Source organism: Podarcis filfolensis, assembly GCF_964270895.1.
Source record: "Podarcis filfolensis genome assembly, chromosome: 8".
NCBI lineage: Eukaryota > Metazoa > Chordata > Lepidosauria > Squamata > Lacertidae > Podarcis > Podarcis filfolensis.
The window spans coordinates 53,162,992-53,175,176 of NC_139611.1; the positions used below are offsets into that span (position 1 = coordinate 53,162,992).

At 46.2% G+C, this 12,185-nt stretch overlaps 1 protein-coding gene across 2 annotated transcripts in view; it reads left to right on the forward strand.

The window, feature by feature from the left end:
* Positions 1-7,992: 7,992 nt before the first annotated feature.
* The window catches only part of GPI (glucose-6-phosphate isomerase), a 33,417-nt gene continuing 29,224 nt past the window's right edge, over positions 7,993-12,185 (forward strand). Inside the window, exon 1 of one of the 2 annotated variants that reach the window (XM_083625225.1) lies at positions 7,993-8,314. In XM_083625225.1, the coding sequence (XP_083481351.1) occupies positions 8,196-8,314 (119 nt within the window). In that variant the 5' untranslated portion in view covers positions 7,993-8,195. The remainder of the gene's footprint in view (positions 8,315-12,185) is intronic. The other variant, XR_014551055.1, reaches the window with a different exon arrangement.

Sequence of the window (12,185 nt, forward strand, 5' to 3'; positions counted from 1 at the left end):
TGCTTAGTGAAAATGTTTGAATGTGCCTAAGTTGCAGGACAACTCCAAAAATAAGGGTTAATTAAAAGCATTTCACAGTTTTGTCTTTAAAAGGACCTGCCAGATTTTGATGTGTTTTTAATCTTTGTTGGAAGCCGTCCAGAGTGGCTGGGGAAACCCAGCCAGATGGACAGGGTACAAATATTATTATTATTATTATTATTATTATTATTATTATTATTATTATTATTATTATCTGTCCCCTTAAACAGCTCCATTACTTTTTGTCCATCCCTTCCCCCGCCCCCCGAACTTTTAAACTGGATTCAAGCCCGGTCCTGCACCAGGATGTTCCTAATAGACCGTGCCAAAAATGTACTTGGATATTCTGTTACATTATATTGAAAAAGGAAAAACAGTCGTATGTTAGTAACTAGATGATAAGATGCAATGTTGAGATAATACTTACAAAGGGGTGTGAAGCAGTTGTACATATTATACTTTTGTGGACTCATCCTTCCAACACAGTGCTTCCCAAACTTCCAGTAGCTAAGAGCAGGATCCATTATGGAGATGTGGCAGAATCACCTACCACCAGAAGATAGGTGCAAGCCCAGAGCAGCATAATCACGCAGGGAGGCAGCAGACAGCTTCCTCTGGGGGTGTATGCTTTGGGAGTGATTCATTTCTTGCAGTTTGGGAGTTCTCAATCTCATGAATGGATGCCTAACTCGCTATCGCTGAACAATGCTGTTTGACAATGCTGCTGCACAAGCCAGCTGGTCTGTTAAAAGTAAATGTCAGAAATAATCTTTTCCAGCCATCAGGGCAGGAAGTGTGCCATTGTTCTGCTATCCTGGCCAGCTAAAGCCCCATTCCCCCCCCCCCCCAGAGAAGTGGTTTATAGTTATTTGTTGGTAGATGAAACTGCTGACCCACACTTGTGTCCCTAGGGGTATGAATAACAAACTATTCATCCAGTATTGTCCTGGTCAGCTTTACTGTAGGAAAATGTTTGAGGAGGCAGTGATGGCTGGCAGCCTAGAAACCCACATCACTCTCCAAACAGGGCTGCTAGCCATGGCCATAGGCAGGCCCCTCTCCATATATCTCTGGAATGGCAAGTAGGGGCTGGATTTGGCCCTGGGTGCTAGTTACTCCTCTATTGATATATGGCCTGAGGTTCCACCGAAAAATGAGTGCCTCTTAATTCCTTTCCACCAAACAACAGAATAAACACCTGGTTGATAGAACTGGAAGGCATCCAACAGGACGTTTAGTTGATCCCATGCTCCGAGGCAAAACATCCTCTACTTAAAAGCATCCCTCGTAAATATTTGTCCAACCATACTGAAAACCTCTGTTTATTCCAGGGCTGAACCACTCCTAAAAGCAGGAAGCTTTAAGTGACATTTCATTTAAATCTGACCTCCTTCCACTGATTTTCTTGCCTTATCCACAGTTGACCTTTTTCCTTTTTCACCTATTATTTGCAAACTGTCAACATACATCCAACCTTCATATTCTTTCTCTTGTCTGAACATGCCCAGTTACTCCGTCCCTTCTCGATGTAGTTTGCTGTTTTATCACCAAAGAGGTCTCCAGGACTTGACCTCTGCAACGTACTAACCCCAGCCATCTTCTCCAGTCTCCTCCCCTCTCACCTTTAGAGATGGACTGACACAAAGAAATGGAGCATGCACATGATCTAAGACAGGAGGGAGGGCCACATGTCTCTGCACAAAGGGACACACATGCACACGCACACCCTACCCAAACAGTCCACACGCATGCCCACACTGTATATCAACAACTCACAAATTCACACACTTTGCATGGAAACACACCAAACTCTCACACTCCTGCCCTCTCAGGCACTCAAATGCAGGCACACACACATAGCTCTCTCTTGCACGTGCGCACTCCCTCCACCTGTGAAGTGTGCAATTGGTTAAGAGTAAAATACATATTTTCTCCCCACTCCCTGCCTCCAATCACAGTGCTTCAATGGGGACGTATGCACCTGCTAAAGATAAAGGTAAAGGGACCCCTGACCATTAGGTCCAGTCATGACTGACTCTGGGGTTGCGGCGCTCATCTCACTTTATTGGCCGAGGGAGCCAGCGTACAGCTTCCAGGTCATGTGGCCAGCATGACTAAGCTGCTTCTGGCGAAACCAGAGCAGCGCACGGAAACTCTGTTTACCTTCCCGCTGCAGCGGTACCTGTTTATCTACTTGCACTTGACGTGCTTTCAAACTGCTAGGTTGGCAGGAGCAGGGACCGAGCAACGGGAGCTCACCCTGTCGCGGGGATTCAAACCGCCGACCTTCTGATCGGCAAGTCCTAGGCTCTGTGGTTTAACCCACAGCGATACTGGCCATCAAATTGTGGACTTAATTAGAGACCCAACAAGACATTCAGCATTGCAAAGGGGCCATAGCTCAGTGGCAGAGCATGTGCCTTGCATGCAAAAGGCCCCAGGTTCAATCCCAGGGGCAGCATCCCCTGGTGGGGTTGTGAATCTTCCCTGCCTGAAACTTGAAGAGCTTCTGCCAGTCAGTTTAGACAAGGCTGGGCTAGATGGACCAGTGGTCTGACTCAGTATACGGCAGCTTCCTGTGTTCCTAACACAATCACGCACTGTTGCTGTACAATCTCTATGCCTGTTAGAAATATGGTGGTGGTAATTCAATGCTTTATGTCTAGGGCGGTACTTTGATTGTGGTGGTCTGAATCCCAAGTGACCTTCCTTCCTTCCCATGTTAGCCAGATCAGGGTGCAGACATGGGATGTATTTGTACTAAAGAAGAACAATGTACTAAAGAAGAATTCAGATGTCTCGAGTCTTGGTTATTTTGCTGGTTTCCATCATGAAACCATTAGCAGAAAGGAAGTCTTTTGCAAAACCACAAAAATGCAGTTTCCAACCTGATGCGTCTGGGAAAGTAATTTGCATGACTTTTGAACTTCAGGAGGAGCCAAGTGCTTTCTGTTTGGCTGACTGAGACATGGTTGCATTTTATTAAATGCCAGCAGTGGTCTTGATGCTGTTTGGGATGTGACAGGAACATGGAAAACTGGTGGCCCCAAATATGCCACTTGAGAGAGACAGTGCTTCCTGGACCCAATACAAGAGCATCGTTGCCCCACCTCACACTCCCTTGCTGCATCAAAATGATGTTCCCAGTAAGCCTCTACTTATCACACACCTGCTCCTCCTAAGTGCAGGAAGCCCTTTCTCCATTCCCCTCAGTCAGAGAGAGAGGAGAGAGGCTTTGTTGGTGGCATGGGAGTCCTGGAAATGTTAGGCCCATGGGCATGGCCAAGTGGGGCAGGGAGAGACAGCTGTCCCCCCAAACAATAAAAAAATCAATAAAAATGCATAGCTAACTGAGGTTCTGCCCCCCCCCACTTGCTACACCCATGGTTAGGCCCCAAGAGTGCATGCTGTTTGTCTGGCCTCTCTATGGCACTTCTTAATTGCCACTTTGGCAGAGGACTGTAGCTCAGTGGTAGAGCCCGTTTTGCATGCAGAATGCCCAGGGTTCAATCCCTATCGTCTCCAGGTAGGGGCTGTCTGAAAACCGTAGAAAACTACTGCCAGTATGAAGCTAGCTGAACCAAGGTCAGAAGCTAGATAAAGCAGCTTCTGATGTTCCTATGATGCTTTTAATGTACCGACTTAGAGAAGCCTTCCACTACCTGGTGCCTCCATCATCCCCAGCCAACATGGCCATTGTGTTGTTGCATATGTGTTTGCCGTTTGGGCCCTGACACCCAGTTAGTTTGCTGTTAGGAAACAGTACGAGTGTTGCTGCCAGTACCGCAGCCTCCTGGTGCTCATCTTGCAAATCGTTTGGGACCCGGTTATTAGGAGGACCCTCAGTAGAGCTGGCCTGTCCATGAGGCAGGATGAGACAGTCACCTCAGGAAACAGATTTGCCTGTTGTCACACACCTCCTACTCCCTGGGCTGCTTTGGGCAGTGTGTGTGCAGGCAGGTGGCGGACGGTGGCCTTTTCAGTTTGGCCTAGGGTGGTGCAACGCCCTGGGCCCAGCCCTGACCCTCAGCCAGACCTAGAGGCCTCAAGGCATTCCCCAACCCCATAATAACTCTTTGAGAGTTACAAAAGGCAAGAGGCAGATTCTGATCTATGCTGGGATGGGCTATGGCAGCTCCAAGCTCTTGCAGAGCATAATAATGTCAGTGGGCATATGCTAGACCTGGTTGCCTCAAAGCCATTAGGCACCCACATGCAGCCCATGACCCTCCAGACTCCAGTAACACCTCCCAATCATTATTAGTATTATTAATTATTTTCTAATCAGACTTTAGTTACAACTACTGTATATTGTTTTAATTGTGGAAATTAAAAATCTTACCTGTTTAGCCACCTGTGTGCTGAAACCTGTACAGAACCTAAAACTGAATATTTATTCAGAAGGCTTACACCATTAGACAGACTGCATTGTCTGCATTACACAGACAAGATTATGATATGCGGAGAACATGTACAAAACAGAATTTGCACGTTGGAATTTTTTTGTATTGATACCAAGTCTGCACTGGCATCTGCTGGCCAGAACAGAATATTGCATGCAGCAAATTCTGCACCTGTAAAATCCTCACACCAACCACGTCATGCAATGTTGCTACCCTGATGTCACTTAATAGTAAAAATGGTATACATAGAGAGGGAGGGAGGGGGGAAATACTACATATTATGTGTGCTGCTGTGGCATGCATTATGCTTATTTTCCCCATTTTTTATTGAAGTAAAGCAAATAAAACCCTGATGTCACTTAATCACAGTAAAATTGCGGGGGGGGGGGGCGGATCGGTGTCTCTGCACTGTGAGTCTCATGTTTGTAAAATAAATTTGTTTTTTAAATTTTTTTACTTCTTTTTAATGGCTTGACAAATTATTGTTTTTAAAATCCCCCCCGCCCTTGTTGGTGCTAAAGCCACTTTCTTCTTCCTCCTCCTTGGTATTTTCATAAAATAGCTGTGATTCCACGTATCCCATACCTGGCAATGAAGGGTTGCATTCAATTGAAATTAATGGACCTAAGTTAGTCATGCTCATTCACTTATCTACTCATGAGTAGGACTAGCACTGGCTACAGCCCAATAGGTGGAATTCAGTGTCCTGCTAATACCATCATCCCATCATTTCTGCTTGCCAAATGGATCAATCTCTCCCCATGCAACAAACTGTTCTGGGAGTTTTCAATACACCGCACCTCTGCCACTGTGCAGCCATTGGAGGGTGCAGGGGAAGAAGGCAGAAAGCCCCATTGTGCTAGCATGACTTGTTGCCCTGGCTCCCACTAGCATAACTGTTTAGTTGAATCCTGCCCTCCGAGCAGTCTATATTCCAGACTGAAGTTACTGTTGTGAAATCATCTTATCAAATGCAAAGAGAGATATTGGGGAGGTAGCTACAATCGCTCTCTGCATGCTCACACCATTTACTTATGAGGCTTATAATTCTGAATCATGTCTCAATTTTAACTCCTTAGGGCACAATATTGCCAGCACCCTTACAAGAATAAAATAAGCACCTCTGTTCTACCATAATTCATAAGTATTTGACATCTATGACCATCTATGACAATAATATTTGAATTTTCATTCATGTTGGGCCTTTAAATAAAGTTCATTTTTGGATCAAGGGGAGTGTTTTCTTTTTACTTCTCTCTGTATAGTTAATTAGAAACAAAAAGTGCTGTTTAATAATATTATAGTAAAAAGGGGAAAAAAGAAAAAGCTTGTTAGTAATGAACTCATTCTTATGCATTTAGCTCAGTCATATTTTTTGACATAGTCACATTTATTTAGGAAAACAAATAGGGACCCCCAAAAGAGCTGTGCAGAGGGTGCCATGGGCCATAAATCTGTTGCTGTTTTAGTGGGAATCTAAAGATTACAAGCCTTTCTTTTGCTTCATTCTGAGTCAAGCCACCACCTAGCTAAACCTGGGACCTCATTGTGGATGCTCAGGTTACCCACACATGAGATGTAGCAAAAAGCAGTATTTATTGGAATAAATAAACAAAAATAACAGCACACATATACCATGATGTTCAAAACTCCCCACTTCCTCCTAATGTCTAGATGTGTAAATGCAAGTCCACATCCTCGTCTTCCCTCACAGGTAACTCCAGGAGACAATATTTTACTTGGATAAGCACACTTTGCTTTACAGTGGTACCTCGGGTTAAGTACTTAATTCGTTCCGGAGGTCCGTTCTTAACCTGAAACTGTTCTTAACCTGAAGCACCACTTTAGCTAATGGGGCCTCCTGCTGCTGCCGCACTGCCGGAGCACAATTTCTGTTCTCATCCTGAAGCAAAGTTCTTAACCCGAGGTACTATTTCTGGGTTAGTGGAGTCTGTAACCTGAAGCGTATGTAACCTGGAGTGTATGTAACCCGGGGTACCACTGGTACTTGCCAAGACACAAGAATTGAGGGTGTTGCAGTAAAGCAGATCCAGCAGGTGGCAGCAAACAGGTTTCCATGACACTTGATTTTCACAGCTTCAGTCATAAGAACTTGAGAAGAGTCCTGCTGAATGAGACCAAAGGGTCCTGTTTTCACAGTGGCCAACCAGATGCTTATGGGAAACCCACAAGCGGGACCTGAGAGCAACTCCACCAGGCCGTTGGGGTCCATGTGTGCATGTGTGTGTATTCAGCAATACAGTATCTCATTGATGCAATAATAGTGCATTAGTGATGGATTTATACCGGACTGTCCACACATCATTCTGTTTTATTAGTTGTCCTGCAATGCTTCCCTATGTTCCCATCTGGAGGGACACTCTTGCACTGCAGCACAAAAAAGTAAAAAATCTGGAACATTTGTGGTATTAACTTATTATTATTAATGTCATTTCTTTACCACTTGATATTTTTTAGGAAAAAAAATAATCTCAAGGCAGTTCACAATCTACATTAAAACATCAAATAAAACAATCCAGAATAAAACATTACTGAAGAACATTATTCAAAGCAAGGTAATTAACAGGAAACTAAAATGCTATCTTAAAGATTTCAAATTAAAACATTACAAAGGAGATCAACGGCAAAGGGGGTCAACTACAGAATACACATCTAAGCTAGTAAAGTGAACAACAAGCTTATCTTAAACATTTCCAGAGAAAATATTACTAAAGGAAGTCAAATATAAAATGCACATTTAAAACAGCATAATTAGCAAGAGAACAAAATATTATAATAAAAATAGAACATATCTGCTGCTGTTGCTGCCAATCCTGCCAATGGTGGTTTAAGGCGGCTGACGGCTGTGGAAGCTCAGACCTGATGACCTGGGTCTGCACTAAGAGACAGCCAAGATGGTCTCTGACCTCTTCAGCAGCCTCTTGGGGCCCCACTCTACCAGGACAGGTGGAAAAGGGCCAGTAAGGCAGGGAGCATGTTTTTTGGGAGTCACAGCCTGGAAAATGCAGAATTTCAGCAGGAAATTTCAGGGCATGCACTGATTGGAAACGAAGGCGTGTGCCCACCCTAAAACCTTTGCCTAGTAGGAAGCGATCTCTAGTTACTCTTTACTTAATACCTAGGAACCTGTGTGTTTTGTTGAAGGCTGGAGCAGATTTGGCTAGGGGTGGGTGAGTGGGTGCGTAGCTGTAGATTGTGACTGTGTGTATTTTTGGAGCAACTCCTGCAGAGATGCTACCAGGCTGGTGGTCAAGCTTCCCCCTGCCCACCTGATCCAACTACCCTGAGAATCACTGTTATTTTATTTAGTATTTATATATAAAAAAAATTATATGCTGCTCTTCAGACAAAACATCAGAGTGGTTTACAACACTTGTACCTAAAAACCATACGTTAAAAAGTTAAAATCAGAAATCAGCCACTGTGGAAGGAGGTATTCTGAACTGCCTGGACTCGCCCCTTCCCCGCGGAGGCGGCCAGGCAGGATGAGCTGCCCGGGCGGGCACTCCATCAGAGACGCGCCCGGCAGTCTCGTCTTCCCCGCGAGGGCGGGGCCTCCTCGGCCGGCTCGCCACGGGGCGGAGCCTGCTGGGCAGGGGGCCGGTCCGCCCGCCCTCCGCGCCTCCTGCTCAAAAGCGCCTGCTCCTCCCGCCTCGCCTCCTCCTGCTCCGCCTCCGCTTCCATCTCCGCGCCCGCATCTCCCGCTCGCTAAGCCCGCCACCGCCGCGACGCGCTCCGCCACTCGGCATCATGGCTCTCTCCGCCGACGCCGCCTTCCAGAAACTGGCCGCCTGGCACAAGGCCCACGGCGCCCAGCTCGTCCTCCGACAGCTCTTCCAGGCCGACCCGCAGCGCTTCAGCAAGTTCAGGTCGGTCCCGCGAACGCGCACGCGGCGGGGCCCGACGGGCGGGCTGCTGCTGCTCCTCTCTGGCCGCGCCGGGACTTGTCTCTCGACGGCCATCGCGGGGCAGGAGCACCTGCCATGGCCGGGCAGCTCCGCCCGCGAAGCGGTGGCTTGCAAGCGGGCCCCGAGTCGCAGGACGCGCTGCAAAAGCAGCTCCGGGCTCGCCTGATCTTCTGTAGCCCCGAGGCAGGACGGGGGGCGCGCCGTCGGGGCCACCCGGTGGCCGCCCGCCTGCTTGCCCTTGACTCCTCCTTGCAACGCGCTACGTGCGGACAGGCACAGCCGCGGCTGCCGGGAGAGCGAGAGGGGCATTGTGGGCCGTTTGCGCGGGAGGCTTCTCTTGCTGAGTCACGGCGAGCCGCCTCGCCTCTTCCTCCAACAACCCCAGGGAGGCCGGGCCTAGGGGGGCACTGCCCCACCGACCTCGGCTAGCCCCCCCCACCTGCTTGCCCGGTTGCCTTTTTGCTTACTTAACAACCAGCCATAGGGCTGGCTTTGCCTGCCCCATTACTCCGCCTCAGAGGCGCCCGAATGGAGCTGAGCAAAGAGCAGGTTGGGGACAGAGTCTAGAATCGTTAAGTATTGGCACTTGATGCTGGTCTCCCTAACTCCTGCCCCACTGCTCCAACCCCCATTATAATGCACGGAGGGGAAGTGGGAAACGGGACGTGTCATTCATTGCCCGTCGTCTGTGCTATAGCTTGACTCGTGCAACAGATTCATTCAGCATCTCAAACGGCTCTCTGCTCTGCACGTGGACCTTTCGGGTCTTTCTCACCTGCTCCAGATTGTTGCTCAGAATTGGGCTCCTCCACCTTTTCCATACTGAGGAGCCAGGAGCTGGAATGATGATGGATGACATTGGAGTGGGGCTGGGGAAGCGATGAGCATTGCCATAAAAAAATAATTCCAGGTTACAGCTATTATTTTGTCCAGCTCTCAATAATAAAAGACAGCTAAGAAATTTGGTTCTAAACAAATTGTGACAAATCAACTTAAGATTTTTTTGGAGTGGCTCTGAAAGAATCCACTTTTGTGATTTTGTAATTACTCGAAACTTAAGATCCTGCAGTGCCAGATTTTGCAAGTTGGTATGGAAGGAATAGAAACTGATTGGTGAACTACTTGGCTTCATTTCAAATTGTTATGTGTTTGACTTATGGGCAGAGTAAGTCACCCCCCCCCCCCCGGTTGAGCAATCAAGTCTTAGCCAGAAAAAGGCCTTCAGCCAGGTAACCTCTAGATCTTTTGGACTGCAACTCCCATCGGCCCCAGCCAGGACACCTATTTGATACCAGTGCTGATGTGGGTTGTAGTCGAAAACAGTTGGAAAGGGCGCCGGGTTGGGGAAGGCTGGCGTACTTGCCATCTGACAATTTACTGAAAAGGGTTGGACTTGGGACCTTTTGCATAGGAAGCGTGGGCTCTCCATTGCTGAGCTGTGGCTGGTGTAACAGAAGACGGCTGCAGCACACAACCAAGGTTGCTTCACAATTTGTCCACAAATGAAGCCCAAATTAGGAGACTGATTCTGTCATGTGCAAAATAAATGCAAAGGGAAACTTAGCAATTGGGGGTTTTTTGGAGTTGGGGAGTGGGTTGAAAACCAGAGTCAATTGCATTGCCATAGTTTCCAAGCAACTAGAATTATTTCTAGTTTCCATTTCCTCTTTAAAAACAGGGAGCAAATTCTTGTCCATTGTCACCTTGTTTCAGCTTCTACTCCTTTATATACAGCACAATCCTATCTAAGCAAGCCCCATTACCAGGAAATGTTTTAGGAATGTGGCATTAATAATGCTACCTGTGTATAAGTGGCAGACCATTAGATGACATTTTGCACATTGTGGAATCTGCCCTAAGTTTAGTCATATGGCTAAGGACAGTGAAATGATCAGTAAATGTTTCCCCTTGAGGTTGAATTTCTGCCTTTATATCTTGAGGACTAGGCGATGATTGTGCTTTAAAATGGAAATTAAGTGGTGTGACTCCTGGTTTCCATCTGATTGCTGTCTATTTCTGACATAGAGCATATATGAGTGCCTCATCTTTCTCTAATGTGGAAATTTTGCCTCCTTATCTGAGGGCACTTCCAGACTCGCTGTATTCAGGTGGGATTCAGTCACATCCTGGCAAATATCAGGTTGTGGAAATAAAGCTGATTTGGAGCTTTTGCACAACAAAGAAGGGACTTCTTGCTATAAGACAAGTGCGGAATGACACTTGTATTAACATCGTTGTCCAGCCTCCTTCAGACAAATCCACAAATGACCCGCATTGTCTAATGCCCCTGCAAATATGGAAGGCAGCTCAATAAACAGGTCATCTGTGACCCCAGCAGCATCCAGAGGTCATGTTCCTTATTTTATAGCATATGGGAGGGGAGCTTGGTGCTCTTTCCCACTTTCCCTTTCAGCTCTATGTGCTTGTATGTGCTCCTGAAGGATCAGCCAAATTTTACTGGATCTGACATTTACACACATCCTTTGAAAAAGCAAAGACTGTGTCTGTGTGTGCACACTTTGTTTGTTTAATAATTTTTATTGGAGTTTTCAATGCGAACAACACAGTAAAAGCAATAAAGAATGAAATACAAAGGCAGATTAAAAAGGCAAATAAAATCTGCACATAGAGGAATATTTCCAACCCCAGAGGTTCCATATTTCATAGCAATTAATTGAAGTAGATGACTTCTCCACTCCATAAACAACAAAGAGGAACGAGGCTCAAACATCATAGTGCTTCGTATAATAGGCAAATAAGCTTTATCTCTTTCTACCTCTTGATTTATCGGTGACACTCATAGTCACAAGTACTATATTAGTAACACCAATATAGATGGCCCTCCGTATGTGCACATGCTTTTTGTCTCTCTGTGGGGAGGCTGATCCAGGTGAGGAGGGTGAAAAATGATAGAAGGGTGTGGGGTCAGTGGCACTTGCTCAAAAAGCCAAATGTGCCCACAGGCCTAAGAAGGTAGGAGACCCCGGATCTAGATGGAGGCCTGGTTAAATGAGCCTTTTGCCTCTGAATGGCTAGCCCTATCACCTAAGGATGCATCACACATGACTGGCTGCATGGATATTGCTGCGCTGTTTGAAATCGCATTTACACCGTTGCTTGCTTTTCTCCACATGTGGATGCACTGAAATACATGTGTCTGCATTAGTGTCACAGATGTACATATCATGCATGTGATAACTGGTATCGTAAGCACCTCCTGCGATTGGCCTTTACCTCCCAGCCTTCATAATATAAGGTTTTTGTAACTTAAAGCATCATCACTTCGTCTCTCACATATGAGGCAGCTTTCATTTTAAACTTTTGTAAAATCTTAGCAGTAAAATGACATGCAAAGCAATATCTTGGTTACTCTGAGTGTGTTCATCATAACTTTCATAAGGCTGGCATTTGTTGCAAGAGTTACCTAACAGCTTAAAAAGAAAGAACCTACCTTAGGGTAGGTTTTACAGTTGCACCAAAGCGTTTACCTCCTACTGGTCATTAGACAAGGGTAATTTTCTGATCTATACTGTTCTGTGAAACATAGTTTATTACATTCATTTTCCTCTTTCTTCTTCTAGGAAGCTTAAGGTGTACAATATAGTTCTCCCCTCCATTTGATCCTCTAAGCAACTCTGTGGAGTACATTAGGGACTGAGAGTCAGTGACAGACCCAAGGTCACTCAGTGAGGTTCAGGACTCGGCAGAGCTTTGAACTCTAGCCTCCCAGGTAGTCCAGGACTCATAACCACAATCTGGGAATGTGCAGTCCCATTCAAGGAAAATTTTGGGAACCACTGAACTGTCACAGTTTCCTTAAAAATAATGGAAG